This window comes from Balaenoptera acutorostrata, chromosome 14, assembly GCF_949987535.1.
Source record: "Balaenoptera acutorostrata chromosome 14, mBalAcu1.1, whole genome shotgun sequence".
In the NCBI taxonomy this organism is placed as follows: Eukaryota; Metazoa; Chordata; class Mammalia; order Artiodactyla; family Balaenopteridae; genus Balaenoptera; species Balaenoptera acutorostrata.
In genome coordinates this window covers 19,241,989-19,264,886 of record NC_080077.1, presented here as the reverse complement: position 1 = coordinate 19,264,886, position 22,898 = coordinate 19,241,989, and the positions used below count along the sequence as shown (strand labels likewise).

The 22,898-nt window shown below is 35.3% G+C and overlaps 1 protein-coding gene across 1 annotated transcript in view; it reads left to right on the top strand.

Moving 5' to 3' along the window:
- The window catches only part of ADGB (androglobin), a 155,540-nt gene that overhangs the window by 67,971 nt on the left and 64,671 nt on the right, over positions 1-22,898 (top strand). The window contains exons 10-16 of the mRNA XM_007171346.2: positions 220-314; positions 5,283-5,457; positions 8,680-8,770; positions 13,105-13,234; positions 19,950-19,983; positions 20,854-21,037; positions 22,231-22,294. Of these exons, the coding sequence (XP_007171408.2) occupies positions 220-314; positions 5,283-5,457; positions 8,680-8,770; positions 13,105-13,234; positions 19,950-19,983; positions 20,854-21,037; positions 22,231-22,294 (773 nt within the window). The remainder of the gene's footprint in view (positions 1-219; positions 315-5,282; positions 5,458-8,679; positions 8,771-13,104; positions 13,235-19,949; positions 19,984-20,853; positions 21,038-22,230; positions 22,295-22,898) is intronic.

Here is a 22,898-nt window from a genome sequence, read left to right as displayed (position 1 = left end):
AATGAATTATATGGTACTATTGTGAAGGTAACACTGATGAGACATTCTATAAAATAGATGTACATTTTAGATTTAACATTTATTAAATGCATGTAGAGTCATTTACCTATATTTCATCAGCAAAGGTAAGTTCATTAAGGAATTTGAACAGTCTACCACGACCTGCCAGTTCCATTTTGGCCAGAATTTCCATGACGCAATATGTGTTTGGTTTTACAGGTTCTTCAGCAATACAGTCCCCTCAGATGGTTGTATATGCTACCTTTACACCTCTCTATTTGTTTGAAAAGAAGATCTTTTTATTAGAGAAGATGGTAAGTACTCAAGGCCAAGAAATTCAGTATAATTTATGGTGTGTGTGTGTGTACGTGTGCGTGTGTGTGTGTGTTTACTTGTAGTAGAAGGTATATCAGAATTTAATCAAAATTTCATTCCTGAATTTCAGTCTTGTTATCTCTATAATTAGGCACTTAGATACAGGGACCTGGAATAACCAAAATTTTCTTAGATGATTGCAATAGTTTTAACTACAAAAAAAACAAAAAGGATGTAGTCTCATATATTTTTATCAATTCCTTTCATTGTAAACAAAAGGCATCAAGTTATATATTTCAGTAAGAAGTGTCTAAGTCATTCCTAAATAATAATAAATCATCTTTCTATAAACAGGTCATACACATTTTCTTAACCTAAGACAACTTAAATAAATGCATATTGAGGGCTAGTAAACCACTGCTATGAGCTCCTTGTATCTTAAAGTAATACACACAAAAATGTTAATTGCTTTTTTCTTATGAATCTAATAACTTATAGAAAACTTAGAAAATATGGACAAAGGTAATAAAATTAAACTATTCATAGTATAAATACCTAGTCATAGACACTATTAACATTTTGGCATATACACTTTGACTTTTTTTCTTGTCTGCATATTTTCTATGTGTACATGTGTATAAATTTTTTTACACAGGGGAATTCTATTTTACTTTCTGTTTAGAAACCAGCTTCTTCACTTGACACTGTATCATTAACATTTTCCCATGACGTGAAGTATTTGACAACATAATATTTAATAGTTACATGGGATGCATTGATTTGCCATAATTTTTTAAGTTATCTTTGATTCTGGGACATAAAAATCATTTTTCTCCTTCCCTTTTAAAGAGTAAAGCCAGATTACTCCTCAGTCTACTTAGAAAACAACCTACTGTATTTGTATTGATTCCTAACACTTTGGGGAACTTTTAGACATCCAACACTGTATTGCTAGAATTCTATATGTTCTGAAATCACTACATCGAAGTACAAGAAGACGGTGATATAATTATTTGGTTAGTTAGAAATAGCTTAGTATTAAAAGTCGAATGGAAATTTGGTTGAAATGTTTACATTGTTTCAATTGTATGATTATTGCACTTTACTCTGTGCATTACATTTATCTTCTGGATGATTTGCCCAAGGGGCATAGTGTTATCATTCCTTCTTCTTCCTTTCCTTCCTTTCCTTCCTTCCTTCCTTCCCTCCTTCCTCTTCCTCCTGCTCCTCCTCCTTCTTTCTTTTTAGATAGAAACCATTCCTTCCTACGAAAATCTGTAATATACCAAGGGTAATATTGTCAAGACAATAGAACGTAATGTGTCATTATGAATGTAGAGAGAGGGGCAGTGTCTCTGTTTTTAATTCAAAGTTATTTACCTTTAGCCATGGTTAAATCCTAGTGTGCTTCCCAGGCTTCCGAGTCTTCCGAGTTAGGATTTGAGCTGGCTATGTCAGCCCTGATTTTTTTTTAATCTCCTTACCCAGCCTTGGCCTAGGTGTTGTCTTAGATATCCCAGTAGTCTAACACCATGGACTACAAAAGAACATGAGCCATGCTTTATGGAGTGTCCTGGCCTCACATATGGGAAGTACTTAAACACTTTTTAAAACCAAAAAATATAAAGATAGAATTTACATCTTCATTACACAAAGAAGGTGCAAAATAATCCACTTGAACTTTTTGCTGTCCTACTGAAAAACTAACCTGTAAACACAAAATTTTTAATTCAAAAGACAAAGAAACTCTCATGTTTATTCATTAATTCAACAGATGTTTATTAATTGTCTATTATGTCCTAAACAATGAGCTGGGATCTGAGGACACCATGATGAACATGATTAATAAGGACGCTCCCCACAAAGTTTAGAGTCAATGAGAAAGGCAGATGAGCAACGACAGTAATAAAGTTAGAAGACTCGCATATTAGAGGGCGCCTGGAACATGGTAGATGTAGCATTCAAATAAAATAAAGTTGAATGAGTGACCAAATAAATGAATTAATGAAGGAGTGGACAAATGAGTATTGGACACATAGAAGAAACACATCTTTCTCTCTAGTGGGTGACTAGGGAAGTCTTCCCAAAGGGGGAAAAAAAAAATGTTTAAGCAGTGGCTTTAAGATGTTAGCCTGGAAAACAGGGAAAAGTGTGCTTGAAGCAGAGGGAAGCTTATGTGGGAAAGTCTGAAGGTGAAGGAGAACCCACTGGGTTCGAGGGACTGCTAGAGGTTGAACAGATTGCAAAGGGAGAAGTCTTAGAGGCAGCTTGAGATGTGGGAGGGAGCCAGGATGCGCAGAGTATTATAAATCCTCCTTTTGGGGGTTGAAATGACTTAAAGGGCCCAGAGTTTCAGAAATGAGCCCAGTGTCTATAACAGTAATGAAATGAACTTCAAGGCTGTAATGAATTGACTACAACGTTACAGTCTTCTGCTGATTCTTTTACATTAGTTATTAGGATGAACACATTCTCCTGGTAAAAATCAGAATGTAAAGATGATATAATATTTTCAAGCTGAATCTACAGAAAACAAGTTCTGTTCTAGTGGAATTTTGTTAAATGGAGTACACTGCAAAAAATTCTAACCCCAAAGACAATGAGACCAGGCTGTAAAAATAAAGTCAATACTTTTCCTTTATTTAAAGAATTGGTAAAGAATGCAAGAATAAAAAAATAAAAAAAAAACTTTGGAAGAAACAAAGTGTTAAGAATTACCCCACATTATCCCCCATTCTCTTGCTCCTGGGTCTTCTAAATAGTTTTAGTTTTATTTAAATGGGTGAGCTGGGAGTTCTAAAAAAGCCTCCCCTATCTGCTCAAAACCCTACTTTTAGAATGTCTGAGGTGGGATGGGGTAAAGGAGTGAAAGGGTTTTATGGGCAAGGAAACTTCTAATTTGTCTTACATAATGAATTATTCAAAAATATTTCTTGAAGGCCTATTCAGTATTTCACTAGAATGTTTCACTATTCTAAATTTCTCTCTGTCCCTAATTCTAATCTAAGGAAATTTGCGACCCTTGAACAAAGTTTCTCAATATCGAACTATAACTATTATTAATAGCATTACTTTATGTCATTCCGAAGTATTGTGTAGTATGTTGAAAATAAAACAAAGTATGAGAAACTGGCTTACATACCTTACATCAAGCTAGTGCTTTTGTGGATTATTCAAACAATACAATAGGTGAAAATACCATACTTAATTATTTGATACAATATCTTACATTTTCTAAATGCCTTAAATAGTTTTATTTTCTGATGCTCTGCAGCTCAAAAAAGAAAGCAAACAGACTACAATTGTGGTTGCAATTGTAAGAAGGAGTTGAGATACATAGACCAAATTTTTGAATGGTAAACTATCTGGGAATTATTCCACTTATAAATACTACTTTGGATATTATTTAAATGTAAATTTTACAGTAATGTATTTTTATTACTATACCGAGACATTAACTTAGTGAATAACAGCAATATATTCTTCCATAAATTCTTATTGGAAAGGGTTCCTTACAGGTGTTGGGAAACTTCTAAAATTTGACAGAGCTAAAGTAATACAAAAAAGGTTTAGCCTTTATAACATCTATGAAAAAAAATTTTTAAGCCACTCTAAGGCATAATTCCAGGGGTTTCTGAATTTTTTCAGTGAATTGTTAACATTCACAGATGGGATAAAGGGGATGTGACATTTTCCTCTCCTTTAAATTAGGCCTTTTAAAAAAAAAAAACAAAAAACATTGAAGTGCTTTCCTCTTTATTTCCCATATTTATAATGCTTTTAAATGGCTCTACTGGACTTAACAATGCACTGTTAACTCTTTCTTACAATTATTAATTATTACAATCATAATTAATCTCTGGATTCAGGAAGAACTGTTCTAGCTCATGGATACCCCCGCCTATTTTGTGCCTCAACTATAGACTGAGCTATAGTTTGAACTATAGAAAAACAGCCACAACAGCAAGGCATGTTGTAGCTGAGGCGATAATTTAGAATAGGCTAATAGGTGGGTTTCTGATCCCAATTTAAATGACTGCTTTATAAAGTTACATTTTCAAACATTGCTATTTGCATAGAAATCAATGATGCAAAATCACTAGGAAGAAAAATAGTTATTGGCAAAACTGACTTTAAAGTAGTTAATATTTTATTTTACTTTAAATGTTTCAACATTTAGACTGTGAACATGAGAATTTGACTACAGTGTACATTACTTTAACTTTCACATACTTTTTGATTACTTATGGTATATTTCAGCCATCAGTCAGTAACTGAATTTCTACTTAAATCTTACTCTGAATTGTTCCAAAGCCAAGTGGCTTCAGGAGATCTGAACCGTTGAATACGGAAAGCATCTGCCTGGGAAACGACTTGATCTGGCAGGACACAGGGCAGCCTCTACCCTCTGTCCTGTGAATGCCTCCATTGTCAGGCGTGATCATGAGGATTTCGTGTGGGGGGAGCCTGAGGACATAAACTGTAGACAAGGCAACCGCTTACCCTCATGGACCTGACGCGCTAAAGGCAGTGGGTTTATTTTGAACACTATGTAGCGATTGCTGGTGCTTAAAAAACAAACTAACAAAGACTTTACATGTTAAGTACTGCATCAAAGCTTTAACCTATAAAAATAGCAGCTGATTAATTTTGGACCAAAACTGATGTACTGAGACTTCTGCAATCTTAGAGAATCTTAAACTCTTAGAACTGAAAAGTGGCTTCTCGTTCTAGTCTCTCATTTTGTAACTAAGGAAAGGGGGCCCCAGATAACTTAAAAGATGGAAAGAAATACAAAGAGTAATAGTGCTCATGTTAAGGAATGTAGAAATACGGGTGGTTATTTTTTTTCTTATTACCACTATGTCTCTCTAGTGGTGATAGTATTTTTATAATGACGAAAAGTATTATCTTAAGTGCATGAAGCAAATACAAGAATCCTTTTAAATCTGCCTTCCACCTTTTAGGCTGATTCTGCTGAGAAGCTTAGGGAATATGGGCTTTCCCACCTCTGCAGCCATCCTGTGCTGGTGACAAGAACTAGGTCTTGCCCCCTTATAGCACCACCAAAACTACCTCCTATACCTCCGTGGAAACTCCTTCGTCAAAAAAAAGAAACTGTTATAACAGATGAAGCTCAAGGTATGAATCATATTGTCTGAAAATCTTATTAACATTTCTCTCTATGAAGTTCTAATAGTTTCATTTGTAATGAGATACATATCAAGGCAAACAACCCAACGTTACAGTTAAAACCTTCATTTAATTTTATGTCCGAATTTTATGTCTTTAAAGGATTAATTCTGCACATCTCCGATGCCAAGCAGTTTGGTTTTCATGTCTAAACTGGCCAGATATATAAAGGCCATTCTTTGGGTGACGGCATTGTGATTATAACTGTGATAGAAAAGTGGTTTGTAGTAAATAATATAGAAGGTTAAGCAGCATATATGTTAGGCCACTGGTGTGAATTTCTAACATGGGCATGATTCTACAGTGCCCTGTAGGACATAATCTTGGAATTGCCCCATTTCCGTTTGGCACTCCTGTAGGAACAGGACTTTGACCCTGGGCTGGTCCCCGTGTCAGTGTTGTCCTGTAGCCGCAGTGAATGGCAGCTGTGCTCAGAAATACACAGGTTCACACAGGCTGAGAATGGGGCAGGGAGGCTGTTCCCACCTTGTTCTTATTCTCACCTTTTGTTTCTAAATTCCTCATAATCCATGTCTAATTCTTCGCTCCTTCAATCATTTTCTCTACAAGTCTTCATTTTTACTCCTTTTACCATGAGCACCACGTTTGAATGGAAGAGAGACCAAGATGGCGAGAGCAGAAATGAGTGAGACCGTAAATGAAAAATCATAAGGCAAGGGAATTAGAAAAGAAAAACTAATAATTAAAAAATTATGGCTTAGAAGAATAACTTAATTTGTTTATGTTAATTCAACAGAAACATATGGCCTTTCCGTAGCTAATTTATACTTGCAATTTTTTTTTTAAATAAATTTATTTATTTATTTATTTTTGGCTGTGTTGGGTCTTCGTTTCTGTGCGAGGGCTTTCTCTAGTTGCGGCGAGTGGGGGCCACTCTTCATCGCGGTGCGCGGGCCTCTCACTGTCGCAGCCTCTCCTGTTGCGGAGCACAGGCTCCAGATGCGCAGGCTCAGTAATTGTGGCTCACGGGCCCAGTTGCTCTGCGGCATGTGGGATCTTCCCAGACCAGGGCTCGAACCCGTGTCCCCTGCATTGGCAGGCAGATTCTCAACCACTGCGCCACCAGGGAAGCCCTATACTTGCAATTTTTAATGAAGGGTGATAAAGAATTGTGGTGCTATGGTTTACATATGTATATGTGTGTATGTGTGTATATATATTTCCCATTCCAAAAAGTTTAAATTATCTTTGTTCAAAAACAGCTTTTTTTGTTATCTTTTTTGTGTTCATTTCCTTGCTTTCACATTTTCTTCCTTTGTCTTTTCCAATACCTCAGTATCTTCTAATTGTTTTCATCCAGTAACAGGTCATCACATTCCGGAAGTTGTTGCGTTAGGGTTCACAGGCCTGTCCTTGAATGAACAATGAAGACAAAGCCGCGATGAACATACCTAGTGCCAGTTTACTGAAGGCATCCCCGAGAAGCACATAAATAAGCTTTAAGTGGCTGGGCTCATGAACCATGGCTTGTACCCTTATTGATGGTGCTTGCTGTGGCTTCTGCTACCAATTCAAGTGTTGCTGATCCTTCAGTGCAGGGGAAACATATCTCAGTCACAGGGTAATACGTAAGTCTCGTTGGTACTCAGGATCCTAAAACTGCAGTAGCCACAGAGATTGGAGTATTTACCTGTTCCTTGCCTCCTACTTCCAACCATAATTTACATGTTTTTAAGATATAAATAACAACTGTTAACCATGTAATTTTCCTCACATTTTCTTTCTGCCTACGTTTATACAACCAGTACAGCTGGTGGCAAAGATTTTCTAGCACAACATGTTTTATCCTGGCCAGAAAAGAACAAAGATTAAAGAAATATCTGGTTTAGATATACAGGAGAAATGGTCAGTTCATCTTTTTTTTTTTTTTTATTAGACTTGTCTGCCTCTCTCCCTCCTGCTTGATTATTTCAGTTATTTCCTTACATTCCTTGAGTTCCTGCAACAGGCTGTTTGTGCCACCAAAGTGCCAACTGTTGCTTTGGATTCCAAGAACTTTCCAGTTTCCTCCCTCCCTCCTTCCCTTCCCTCCTTCCTTCCTATCTTCTTCTGTCTTTCCAACCAAAGATCAGCATTCACATGATGCTTGAAAGAAAATCTTTTACCACTGAATGCTATATTTTAGTTAAATGCATAGAGCCACACAACCGTTCTTCATTCAGAACATCAGGAATAGCTGAATGAAAGGAAAAATACTGGACATTCAGCTACTTCCTGGTTTTGATATTGACTGTTGTGTAATTCTGTGTAATTTGATAGCTCCATTGTAAGCTGGGAAAGAAAACCTACGGATTGATGGGATTCCATAACTGCAGTGTCCTGCTTTGAGGCTCACCACATCATTGTCTTTCTTCTCTCTATTGGATTTAATATTTAAAGTGAAATTAACAGGAAACACAGAGAGAGAGAGAGAGGGAGAGACAGAGATCAATATAGAGGTTATCACAGAACAAGCACAGAGAAGTCATGTGCACTGTGTTATAGTCTCACTTCTCTTCGTCCTGTGGTCATCCTTTCCACTGCTATAGGAGCTTATTTAAAATAATTATGCCTAATGTTTAATTTCAATGTTCACCGTGTTAATGCGTGGGTTGTGTGCTGTATCCATTGAGAATTTACTTCTATGTCAGCTTCAGACATCTTTAGGAATACCCACAACATTTTTCTTGACTACTGCTTTCTTTTCTACTTATGACCCTTACTTTGTTACATTTTCTGTTCTCCCACTATCTCCATGTATTAGTCCACATTTTTTTCATGTCCTGAGCAATTGTGTTGTAGAGGTTAACTAAAAGAACACATTTTTAGTAAAAGACTTTTATAGAAAGTCTTTTGTGTACTTGAAATAGCAGCAAATGCCAAGTAATAACTCCAGAAGACATTGCTGACTTTCTCCCTTGAGACTTCATTGTTTCACGTTGTAAATCTGGAAAGCAACTGAGAAGCAGACTAAAGAAATCTCATATTGGTAGGATCTATAAAGTCCTTTTTAATACAAAACTTTATGTATCGTAGTACATTTCTATTTAACTCTACTGAAATTTGCTGGGTAAATAGTTAATCTAATCGGTACTGCATTAAATGTCAAATTTTACATATAATCTTGGAAGATTTAAAAAAAAGTACATCACACTACCTTTTTCTTTTTAGAATTAGTAATAAAGAAGCCTGACCAGTTTCTTGAGATTTCAAGTCCATTTTTGAATTATAGAATGACTCCATTTACAATTCCAACAGAAACGTAAGTATAGAACATTCTTTCCCGTGAATTCATCTTGTTAACAGATGAAGCATTTTGTGATTTGTGCAGTTAAAAATGTATCCCTTGGTGACAAATGTATTAAAGTTTGTGTCAATGCAGTGATCATAGGAAAATAAAATTTTTAGCTTCTATTTCACAGTAATAAACAGTTAACATAAATTTTGAATTGGTCAAAATGAGGCCTAAATATGTCTGGCTTTACAGTTTTGGCTTCTGTTTTAGAACAACACAGTATTTTGTTTTACTTTAAACATTAGCACTGGGGAATGTTTTTGGTTATTACCTGATAATTAAATCACAAGATCAAATGATTGTCATAAAAACCTGGGAGGTGAAGTCTGTCAGTCTTAGAGGAGAAAAAAAGAGCTAACTAAATACAACAGCAAAGACAATGAAGAAGAAAAAGGAGGAAGGGGAGGAAGAATCCAAATTTACTAATATTTGAATGTGACAATAGGGGTAGAAATAAAAATTATCATCCTGGGTCTAATGTTTTTAATGAGTTCATAGTGGTGAAAAGGAAGTCCACAGATAGCAATAATGAGAAGGAATAGTGGGTGATATGATTATTACCACTAAAAGTGTGGTGATTTGTTATGAAGCAATTGATAACTAACACATGGATATATACATATATCAAGGATTATCAAATCTATTCTTTAAATTTGTGCAGTTAAATGTACTTCAATAATCCCTCAATAAAGTTGTAAAATATAAAAATAAATAATAGGATTTTAAATGGTTAAAAAAATAGGGATTCTAGAACCAAGGAATATAATAACTGAAATTTTAGAATTCAGTGGATGTGTTTAATCACAGATAAGATACAGCAAAAAAAGACAATTAGCAAAGTGGAAAACAGGTCAAAAGATAATATCCAGACTGAAGTATGGAGACCAAAAAAAAAAAAAAATGAGGAAAAGTATAATAAAGACATGTAAGAAAAGTTGAAAAAGACCAACATACTTGCAAGTGGGTCTCAGAAGTAGAGGATAGAGAGTTTGGGGAATAATCATGAAATAAAAATATAATGGCCAATATTATCCCAAAAGTTAAAAAAAATCAAGTCAAGAGTCAGCAAGTTCTGAAAAAAAGTCAAGTAATGTAAATGGGGAGAAAACTGCCGCTAGATAATCATAGTAAAACCATAGACAAACATAATACAATAATACATAGATATAAAGCAGAAGAAATACTGCAAAAATAATCAGCGTGGATAAATGTCACACACAAAAATATTAGACCAAAGAAATCTGGTATAAAAAGTATACAGTTTAGTTTTAATTATTCTATTAATATAGATTTTTAAAAAGAAAAAAAAAGCAATATATGGTGTTGGAAGTCTTGATAGTGGTTACCTGTGGCGAGGAGTGCTAGCTGTGATTGGGAAGCACACCTGGCAGGGCTTGTGGAGTGCTGGTAATATTAATATCTCTTGATCTGAATAATGGTGATATGGCCATATTTACTTGGTGATTTTTCAGCAAGTTTTACATTTATGATATGTGTACTTTTTTGAACTTTTTTTTAAACTTTACTAGAACATCATTAAAATTTTTGAACGGCTTATAGGTCACAAATATAATGACCATTAGGTATGTTTCATCCTTCTCTTAGATATATTAAAATCCACGATAAGAATATATGTTGATGAATAAAAGCAGTCAAAATTTAGATCAGAAGTCTGTTCATTGCACTGGCCTACTTTTAGAGCTTCTTTACATCATAGCCCGTTAATTTACATTTTATGGACTCTAGTTAAGTTGAAAATATTAGAAACATTATTCAAATGTTTTAACTTAAAGCTCCTGCAGTTCTATGCATCAACAATTCACTGAAAAGTGGGTGAGGAGGGACCCCCTAGGCAGCACTAGTAGACAAACATGGCATTTAGCCATGTCAAGCTTTATAAAGAGAAAAAACAATTTGCTGCTTCTTTGGTTTTAAAAATTTGTTCTGCTATGTATTTGCAAATCTAGTTTTCCTCAAACTTTCATTTTAACTTATAAAAATTCTTATTTTATACATAAATTATTAATTTCTATAAAAGTTTTAAATAAATTTAGTTAGCTGAATTTATTTAAACATTTTAAATTGTATTTACAACAGTACTGTATTTTATTTTTGCTTTAAGTAATTCTTGAAAAGCCAAAAATCACAAATAAAATCTTGCCAATTATATAAATCATCATTAAAAGTTCAACTAATCAAAATGTTTTTTGGTAACCTTGGTTTTTCCTATGTACACTATTAGTTTTTACAAACCAAAATTTTCTTATAACTTAATTATATACCTAAAATTAAATATAAAGCTACACATTTTATAGCCTAATTTGTTGGATTATGTAACATGCTACACTTCTTTCACCTGTTACCAATACAAAATACCACATAAAGACAGAATTTTCCTAAACTTAACATAAAAATATTAATGCTTTATACTTTTTCTAATTAATTTTATAGTTAGTGTTATCCACTAAGATGATGATTTTACCATTCCAAATAATTTTTTATTATCTCTTAGCTTATTGAGATTGCATATTACTCAAATATTTTGCGGATTGTGTGAACCAGAGCTGCATACACCACCAGGACACATTTTCTCAGGATTCAAACTGTCACACGCAGACTTCTAGAATCCCTATGCCAAGAGAGACCACAAATGTGTTGGTTTCATAACCTGAACTTCCAACGTTGACTCTCTTACTTAATTTTCTTATGCTTTCTTTCAGCTTTTTAACCTAATTAAGTTGGATGAAATTCTTTAACCCAGGTCTAGGTGACTTCAACACTTGATTGGATTCAACTAATCTATTCACTGCTTGAACCTGTTATGAATTCCCTAGTATATCCATTTTATCTGGCAGAGCCAAAAGCAAAAATATGTGAATGGCATTTCCTTGTACCTGACTGCTGTACAGTCAGAGTTCTCAGGTCAGCATAAGAGCAAGCCGGTTTTTTGGCGAGCCCTGGAGAATGAGTGCTATGCAACTGCCTTTCCTTGGAACACTGTCACTGTAGCAACAACATGCCCAGTTTGCCCAGTCCTGGCTCCTGGCCTTGTTTTAGAGAATCAGAGCCTCACAGATATGTTTGTGCTACCCTCTAGTGGCAGTTTCAGAGACATTTAGCTTGAGGTGAACCAAATTTTACAGAACACTAGCAAGGAAAAATCCAAAAGTATGGGAAGTTCTATATACATGAAATTTAATTTTATCTTTGAAACACCTAATATATTTGTACTATAACAAATATCTTTTTATTGTACCCATAAACTTCTAGCTGTGGCAACATTGATTTGGGGTCATGTCAGCAATAACTTGAAAGAAAATACTGTACGCTTGGGTAGCTAGTATAAATATCACAGTTAAAAATTTAAGGGCTCAACACGCATCATTAAATTTTTGACTCCAAGCCCTATTTCACTGCTACATTACTCTGGTACTTAATTAAATCACTTCTAAATGCCTATGTGTTCCTATGTGTTCTGATCATCAACATTCAAAGATGGCCACCATAGCTTTACAATAAATAGCATTCCAGAAAATTTTTACACCATTGCAGTGACTGATAGAGAATATTGCTTCAGTAGTATATATAGCAATTAAATATTTTTTAACATGAAGCAAAAGAAATTACTGGTTGTAAAAGAATGAGAGTGATAAAATGAAAAAAATCAGAACTTTCTATGGTTGACCAAACATCACTATGCAACGGAATATTATTCAGCCATTCAAAACGAAGGAAATCTTGCCATTTTTGTGACAACATAGATGGACCTTGAGGATATCTCAAGTGAAATAAGTCCGACAGAGAAAGACAAATACCTTATGATCCCACTTATACGTGGAATCTAAAAAAGACAGACAAGCAAACATGCTCATAGATACAGAGTACACGAGAACAGACTGATGACTGCCAGAGGCAGGGCATGGGGGTGGATGAAATGGGTGATGGGGGTCAAAAGGGACAAACTTCCAGTTGTAAAATAAGTAAGTCCTGGGGCTATAATGTGCAGCATGGTGATTATCGTTAATAATACTGTGTTGTATATTTGAAAGTTACTAAGAGAGTGGACCTTAAACGTTCTTATCACAAGGAAAAAAAATTGTAACTGTGTGGGGTGGCCTACGTTAACTAGAATTGTAGTTATCATTTTGCCATATATACAAATATTGAATCAACATGTTGTATACCTGAAACTAATATAATGTTATATGTCAAGTATATCTCAATAAAAGCTGCAGTTATTTATTAGTAGCTTTAAACAAGAGATTAAGATAACAGAAGTCTTTTTCTTTTTTTTCCATTAGTCATTTTGTACGATCTTTGATTAAGAAAGGGGTGCTTCCAGGATCTGGTTTATCTTCCCTTACTGAAAATGATGAAACTGCAACCTTTAGCCAGACAGGCTTAAGTCAATTGACAAGAAATATGTCTCAGGTAACTATGTTGCTCTTATTATTAGCCTGATTCTTAACTATAAAAATTTTTTTTCTTAAATTGTGAAATATATTATACATAAATGCATTTGAGTAGAATAAAGAAGACTGAAAATAAACTTCTTACGTACCCATCTTCTAGATTAGAAAGTGGAATATTCATCTCTCATAGATGTCTCCTGTGTTCTCTTTTTTTGGGGGGGGGTGCACTGCATGGCATGTGGGATCTTAGTTCCCCAACCAGGGATTGAACCCGTGCCCCCTGCAGTGGAAGCACAGAGTCTTAAACACTGGACCACCAGGGAAGTTCCACGTGTGTCTCTTCTGAATTGTATCTCCTACCTGCCATACAAGGTCTGGTATTTGTCAGCTCCACGCTCTTCTAATTTTGTCAGTTATGTACACGTTTATGAACAATATATAGCTTGGTTTCATTGTCATCCTCATTTTATTTTTGTGGACTCTTGTATTAATTCTTCTGAGATTTCTTAATGTTGTTTATGAGATTTGTCTCTTTTGCCACATGTTACAGTTCATTCATTTCACTGGTCAAAGGTATTTAATACATAACTAGTCTACCATTTAAAAACATCTTTCACAGTGTTAATGGCTACATTCATTGCTTTTTGTTTCTTGCTATTGCAAGCAGTGGTACCATGAGTCATCTTGACTGTCCCTGTACACACATGCAAGAGTTTCTGTAGTTCCAGGGTTTGTGAACTTTTATGTGTTATATCTCCCTTTGTCAATTTTCTAAAACACACGATGAATACAACTTATCTCTTTCTGCGTATGAGCTGAGTATTGGCAACAGGGAACAGTGGAAAGCAGAACAGCTGTCTGGGTTAGCACCGTGTGAACATACAACGTCACGATTTGGTGGTTGAAGGTATACTAAAGGATAGCTGCCAGATAGTTGGGCAGTTCAGGTTACAGGAGTGTCTGTAGACAGGAAGATGTGACCACATGGAATCCAACAATGGGCCTAATAACTGCTGTAACTTCAAAGTAGTGATTAGCGTATGTGACATTTCAGATTTTGCAACAACTCTAATATAATGTAAAATATTGTGATTTCTTTCATGGATAAAGTCACAGTTATTGCCAATAACACTGTAGCTACTCACCTGCATTGATAAATTGAAAGCTGAAGAAAACTGAATGCTGAACTTCAGCTAAAGATGAAAATAATCTTTCAAGCAACCATGTTCATGGATTCCTGAAATCTAACCATGGGCCCCAGTGGACACTAGCCTAGGAAGCTCTATTCTAGGATATGAATCTGGGAGTATCACTGATGGGTCATAGGACATTCACCTTTTAACCTTACAATAAAATGCACTGGATGAGAATTTTCTCTGCACACCACATTCTGGCCAACCCATATATTGTCTGATATTTCAACTTCTGCCAGTGTGGTAGGTGTGAAAGGGTTTTAATGCATAATATATTTGCATGTTCAAAAATAAAATTATAAGGCATACATCAAGAAGTCTTGTTTCCATGTAAGTACTTCTCCCACTTTCACTGCTTTGCCCTCTGTAGGACACTTTCAGGGTGTCTTTATGTAAATATAAAGAAACATACAATATTCCACCTTTTTCTACTCAAAACTTAATGAAATTTTTTTAAGTTTTTACTTAGTAAATACTGGAGATAATTTCACTATGCCTAAAGAGCGTCTTTATTCTTAAAGTCACATACTATTTCATTATGTGAATGAACCATAGTTGATTTCTACCAACCTCTATAAATGGTATAAGATACATTGGAGGGTACAGAATCACACGCAGGTAAACACATTTTTTAGAATTAGTTGAAAAGCAGAGACTAACAGATGAGAAATCTTGCAAGAAGAATGAATAGACTTAAACATTGTCAAACTTTTTTTCTTAATTTCAAAGTATTGTATGCAATAGTTTTAAAGAGTCAAAAGTTACCAAAAAGATAATCATAAAATAACCAACCTGTATTACCCCTCCTCATTCTTTAGCCTTCCTCCCCAGAGTCAATCACTTTTATTTAAGTGTTTCTTCTGCTATGTATCTCCATATTTCTAAGTAGTAGGCTTTATGAAGGTAGAGATCTTGATCTTTATCATATACTGTTTCTCCCTCAGCACCTGCAAAGATGCCTAGCACATGACAGACACTGTTACGTATTTGTTGAATGACTGAATTCCGTTCTTTCTCCATCTATCAATTTAAACATTATCTCTTGACCTCTTGCTACAGAAGATAAGGATTTAGCACTCTTGTATTCACTTACCATCTCATACCTCCACTTTCCTCTGTCTTCAAGATTTTTTCATTTCACAAGTTTTTGTCCAATCAGTACTCTAGCTGTGAGGCTGGATACCAGAGCAGACCCCGTTGAGATTTCCTGAGCTGTTACATAATGCTTCTCACCTAATAGGGAAGAAGCTGTTGGGGAAGCTAAGAGTTCTATGAGCCGTAACAGCTGGAGCCCTAACGGTGGAAGCAAAGGGCTCTGCATTGTGGCTTGATTGGCAGGATCTCTGACTGAGACGCCCACTGCCCCCTGGGAGTCTCAGTGCCCCTTGTGTACTTCCCAGGCCTCTCACAGGTCTGGCTCCTGGCTCGTAACTGGGACTGGCTGCATAACTTGTGGAATGAAAATGCAGGGCCCCTTGTTCAACAATTATTAAGAATGTCAAGAGAGTGACAGCAGAGCATTAAAACAAACACAGGGCCCTTCTGAGCCCAGCGCCCTGAGTGATCACACACTCATGAAGCCGGCCCTGCTCTTGAGCTTGCCTTCGACACACAATCTGGCTGATAGACTGCAGGCAATAGTGAGGCGTGCCGTTTCAGGCCGAAGCACTTACTGAGTCTGCACGTGGCTTTGCAGCTCTCTGCTTCTCCCACAACCATCAGGAAACCGCGTATCCCAGTGGCAAGGCTACAAGATACAAGTTTCTAGATCCCTACATCACAACTGGGAAAGGAATCCCTTGAAAAGGAGCCCCCCAAAATGGGCTGAATATGAGGGAGAAATTAACCCTATGTGTTAAGCCATTGAAATTTCAGGATTGGTTTGTTACCTCAGACTAGCCCAGCCTAATATAATTTATGTTTTTAAATAGCAAAATTACCCTACCTTTGCCCTTAAAATAGATACAAATATTAGGGACACTAGGCCTGTTTTCAGACTTTCCTTAGGAATTAATATTTAGTGCAAGTCAGGCATTAATTATTTACCTGTTTCCTTTTCCACCTTCATCATTACTTCAGGCTGTAATAGAAGAAGGATGGTAATAAATAAAAGTATTCTTCCGTTAAAAAATATTCTAGCTGTGGAAGGATTTTTATTGGAGAGACAAATTTCTTTTCTTACACAACTTTTTGTACAAACCAATTACTTCATTTTTTTTTCTATGACACATTAGGAAACCTTCCCAGACACTCTTTTTAAAAAAAAGAAACACCATTGAACAAATACCTTTAAACCCCCTTTACCACACAAACACATCAGATAACTCTACCAATGCCGCCTGTTTTCCTGGAGATATCACCCTCTGGAATCCTTTGCTCTCTTGCTCTTGTTCCAACTGATGGAAACTTGCACCTGTCATCATTGGACTTTCTTTTCTCTCTCTCCTCTGATGGATTTTCTAATTCTTGGAAACTATGCTCTCCTGCTACTTGATACCCTAATTTAGGTGGTCCACATCTTCTAGTACTCCCTGAGAAAAACTGCGTGGGAAGTGAAAATTATGAGGGGTTTGTATGCCTTCAGATGTCTGTATTCCACCCCCTCCCCTGATTTATATTTTGGTGTGTTGTAGAATTCCAGTGTGGATGTTCTTTCTTTCAGAATTTTAACTCTGTTCCTTAACTTTTGTCTTTTACCTTCAACCATTGCTCTTAAGAATATAGATAACATTTTGATTCTTGATCTGTTCTGTATGACTCTTTTTTTTCCCCTCTGGGAAAGTTTTAAGACATTCCTTCCATTCTTGGAATAAGAAAAATTTACAATGATTGGCCACGTAAATGAGTCTGTTTACATGAACTGTGCTAGGTACTCCATGAGCCCGTTCAACCTGGATACTCACGTTTTTCAGTTCTGGAGAATTTTCTTATACTTTTTCCTCAAGAATTTCCTTTTCTGAGAACAATAATATTGAATACATTCACATTGTTGTGCCACTAACCTCCAGAAATCATTTCATCTTACAAAACTTAAACTTTATACCCATTAAATCATTCTGCATTCCTGCCCCTTTTCAGCCCCTTAAAACCACCATTCTACTTTTTGTCTCTAGGATTCTGATTACTCTAGGTACCTCATATAAGTGAAATCATACAGTATTTGTATTTTGGGGGCTGGCTTACTTCACTTAATAAAATGTCCTCACAGTTCATCCATGTTGTACCATGTGTCATAATTTTTTTCCTTTAAGGCTGAATAATATTCCATTGTGCATATACATATACCACCTTTTGTTTATCCATACATCCATCAATGGATACTTGGTGAATAATACTGCTATGAACATGGGTGTATAAATGTTTCTTTGAGATGCTGCCTTCAGTTCTTTTGGGTATATACTCAGATGTGGAATTGTTGGATCATATGTTAATTCTATTTTTAGCTTTTTCAGGAACCACCATACTGTTTTCCATAGCAACTACACCATTTTATATTCCCACAGAATGTGCAAAAAGGTTCCAATTTCTCTACATCCTCACCACATAACAGTAACAACAACACTTGTCATTTTCTGGTTTTTTTTTTTTCTTTTTTCTTTAACAGTAGTCATCCCAGTGGCCGTGAGGGTGGTATCTCATTGCAGTTTTGATCTGTATTCCCCTAAGGATGAGTGATGTGGAGGACGTTTTCCATGTGCTTGTTGGCCATTTGTATATTTTCTTTGGACAAATGTCTATTCAAGTCCTTTACCCATTTTTAAATTGGGTTTGTTTATTTTATATTGTTTTTGTAGAAGTTCTTCATATATTCTTGATGTTAACCCTTTACTAGACATATGAGTTGCAAATAATTTCTCTCATTCCATAGGTTGCATTTTCACTCTGTTGATTACGTCCTTTGAATGACAGAAGATTATTTATGTAGCCCAATTTATTTTTACTTTTGCGGTCTGTGTTTTTATTGTCATATCTAAGAAACCAATGTCAAATCCAATGTCGTGAAGCTTTTCACCTATGTTTTCTTTGAAAAGCTTTTTAGTTTTCATCTCTGAGTCTTTTGTATCAACTTTACATCCAAACTTTCTATTGAATTTATTTCAGTTTCCTATTTTTAGTTTCTAAGAACTGTCTCTTGTTCTTGATTGTATTTTTATAGTTTATTATTTGATAAATGAATATCTTCTTAACTTTCTGATATTACTAACTTAAAAATTTCTCCCTATATTATCATTTCTGATTCCTATGAATCTCCCTACCCACACCCATTAGTTTCTTTCTTTTATATGAGACTCTTCCCTCAATTATCTAGCAGTACTTTGTTGTACACATATATTTAAGGAATTTATGAAATTAAAGAGCTGCTGATTAGAAGAAGCTTTATGGCATGGATAGAGCTTGTCAACTGGAAGTTTTAATTTGAGATAATTGGGGGTAAATGAGCTTCATTTGGGGTGGGACTAGCTCCAAATATCAGATTCCCTGAGGATTTTCCCTGGGTCTGTTCAGTGTCTCAGGTTAAGGGTCCTCTAATCTCCCTGCTGGGTGGAATGTGGTCATAAGGATTGTTATATCCTTATCCACCAGAGTTATTAAAGCCGAGCAGCACAGAGTTCCTGAGAGTCTCAAAGTTCAGCATGTGGATGTTCACTTAATTCCTCTCCTCTCTGTGTAGTAACCTTTCTTGCTTCCCACGGTATCTGTGAACCCAGATCTGGAGACTTTTCATTTAATTTCTCTACTTGAAGCAACTTCCAGTGTCCTGTTTAGGCGGAAGAAGGATAGATGCTAAACCAGAAGGGATTAGGGAGAAGTGGGGATTTGTCTGTTCCTTATATAGACATTCAACCCATCCCTGTATTTTCAACCTGTATCTCATTCTGTCCTTCCCAGATGCCTGCTAATTGTTTCTGGGGTCCTAAGGCGTGGATGGGCTTGCTTCTCACCAGCACTTAGTATTCAGTTTTGTCTACTCTGTTGTCTTCTCCATACACTTTACATCATCCAAAATATCACCCATCAGTCTGTATAAATTTATACCATTTTATCTTTTATACTTATTTTAATTGTGTCCCAGAGATAACAGAGTCATACATGTGAAGCTTATTTTCCCTGTTAAAAATTTGAGAAAACATTTTTATAATTTGAAATAATCCTTAGGTTCCGTACACTAATTATCAATCATAATCTCATTTTACTCAATCTGTATTAATTATAGGTGCCTCATACCAACTAATATATCTACTTGGGGATATTATTGTTTTTATTTAACTTTTATTATAAGATTCAAATGTTTAATACACTCACATCTTCTGTATTTTCATGTCACAAACTTAAACTCTCAGCCAAATTGACATCTTTTGAGTTTTAAGGTTAAAAACAAATTTCGTTTTGCTGTAGGTTTTAGTAAGTATTTGTAGAAATCTATTTCTTCAGTGTTTAAAAGACTGTATTAACTCTTTTAAAAACTGTGGTGCTTTAGAGAGCTGTAATGTTTTGTCGAATTTATAAATGGTTTCTTAACGTGTTCCTTTCATTTCACAGGGTAATGCTGCTTCACAAGCTATACTCAGAAAAGGTAAATTAATAATCTTCTCATGACATTTTTTCACAGACATCAAAGCACAAAAGGGTCTCTGCTTCTCGACAGCTTCTTGCTCTCCCTCCTCCTGGCTCTCAGCAGCCTCCCTCCAGGGCTTCCTCTGATGTGTTGAGTCTAATCTGCTCTGGGCTAGAAAAGTCAGATAATCTCACTTGTTAAATTCAAGCTTAAAGTCAAAATAAAAGACTATCTGATTAAAGTCCCATGAGTAAAGTTCTTGTGTCTTAATGCATGCACGTTATGATCAAAGCACTGGAACCATTGCAAATTCCTCAGATCCTAAATAAAGACTTGACCAAGGCTGAAATCCAAAAAAGTGTTATGTGGCATGTGCGTATATAACATTTTGGTTCAAGAAAAGTGTATGAGAACTTTATGCCATTCCTTGATAAACATAAAATAAGATTACGGAATCACTGACTGCAGGGCTTACAGAAATACATCCATCACAATAGATCTTTCAAGTTTTTGCTTCTCCTTCTGTTGTCTGCGTCAGCCCCTCTTACGTGAATATGTCTGTTTACAGCAGATTTTAAATACATACACCAGCTAACCTGTGTTATAACTTTAATCTCTAAAGAATGTGTGCACAAATTTATGAAAGTGATTTCAAAATTTCTGGACACTCTGCATGTAAGTTATGATTAAATTCTCCTGAGGGTATGAAAATGGGTCTTTGTATGGACCTCTACAAATTTGAGACCTGCATGTAAACTATTACCTCAGTAAATATTTTCTCAAAAATAGATTTTGATATGTGAGCTCTCCTCTACAATTTTTCATATCTTAATAATTTAATATTTAACAATTAGGTTGTTTGACATGGTTGTCTTCTGCTGTACGCAGATGAACTACCAGACTATGGATTGAATGATGCAGTCCATCCAGCTGAAGGAATCAGTCTGGAAAGAGATTTGGTCAGCCAGACAACAGCAACACAGGAAAAATCGAAGGAGGAACTTGCAACAGTAAATAATGGTGTTTCTAAAGAAATATGGTTAGATTTTGAAGACTTCTGTGTATGCTTTCAGTAAGTATAAATTTTTGTGTGCATTTAATACAGTGGGTATATAAGCTATTCATTTTTAGCTTTCATTTAAAAGAGTTAAGCCAATATTAGTCTGGTGTTGATATAATATCAAACAAAAATATTAGAAGGATATTTACAACAGCCAGGTCACGGAAGCAACCTAAATGCCCATCGACAGACAAATGGATAAAGGACATGTGGTACATATATACAATGGAATATTACTCAGCCATAAAAAGGAACAAAATTGGGTCATTTGTAGAGACGTGGATGGACCTAGAGACTGTCATACAGAGTGAAGTAAGTCAGAAAGAGAAAAACAAATATCATATATTAATGCATATATGTGGAATCTAGAAAAATGGTACAGATGAACTGGTTTGCAAGACAGAAATAGAGACACAGATATAGAGAACAAACATATGGACACCAAGGGGGGATAGTGGGGGGGTGGTGGTGAGATGAATTGGGAGATTGGGATTGACATAGATACACTAATATGTATAAAATAGATAACTAATAAGAAAAAAAATATTAGAAGGAAATATGGATGAGTTGATTGTCCACATGAAACATGAATAGCCAAACCAGTCTCAGGCCAGTTTCAGCTTATTCTCAAAGACTTATTTGTTTATTAAGATGAAGGCAGTTTATTCACTGAAGGAGATCATTTTTGTCCCTTTCAGGCAACTAATTCAATACAGTTATTATTTTTTCTCAGCTTTACTGAGATGCAATTGACAAATAAAATTGTAAGTATTTAAAGTGTACGTGGTGATGAATTGATACACATATATATGGTGAAAAATCCCCCCCATCAAGTTAACTAACATATCTATCACCTCATATATTTATTTTGTTATTGTGTGTGAGAACATTTAAGTTCTATTCTCTTAGCAAATTTTAATTATACAATATAGTGTTATCAATGATAGTTGCCATGTTATACATTAGATCTTCAGACCTTATTCATCTTATAACTGAAAGTTTGTACCTTTCACCAATCTCTCCCTATTTTCCCCACCCCCAGCCCCTGGCAACCACTTTTTACCTTTCTGAGTTGTTATTATTTTTTTAACTTTCATCTGTCTTTACCTGTTTTGCCTATAATTATTTGCTTCTGAGAAACTTAACATGTAGTACTGTTTTGTTGCATATGATGACAATAACCTGTTATAAATAATGTTTTTCAGGAATATATATATTTTCCACAAGCCAAGTTCATATTGCCTTAACTTTCAAAAATCAGAATTCAAGGTAAATAGATTATGATCTATTTTCTTTCCCTTCTTACATTTTTAATGGAATCATGCTAGTGAAAAACTCGTTCGGATTTATCAAGCATTTCTAAACTTCTAACATAATTATACTTAAAAATTTAAGGGACTTCCCTGGTGGTCCAGTGGTTAAGACTTCGCTTTCCAATGCAGGGGGTGCGGGTTTGATCCCTGGTTGGGGAGCTAAGATCCCACATACCTTGCGGCCAAAAAACCAAAACGTAAAACAGAAGCAATATTGTAACAAATTCATTAAAGACTTTGAAAAATGGTCCACATCAAAAAAAAAAATTCTTAATTAAAAATATTTAATTCTTAGGGTCTTCTACTAATCTCTGATCTAGACAATAAGCAAAATTCTTCTACCTCATATCCCCAAGTGTGATGCATCTGATTGTGTTGCAGTGGTTCAATGCTGAGCCGCATTATTATATAAATTCACATAAAGGAAGTTTTGACTTATGAATAAATGAAGGAAAAGCACAAGTAAATTCACTACATTTGATTTCAATTAGTGTTTACTGACTTGCGCACAATTCCTAAAATATAAGCACATTTTCACTATCATTTCTGTTATTTTTGCC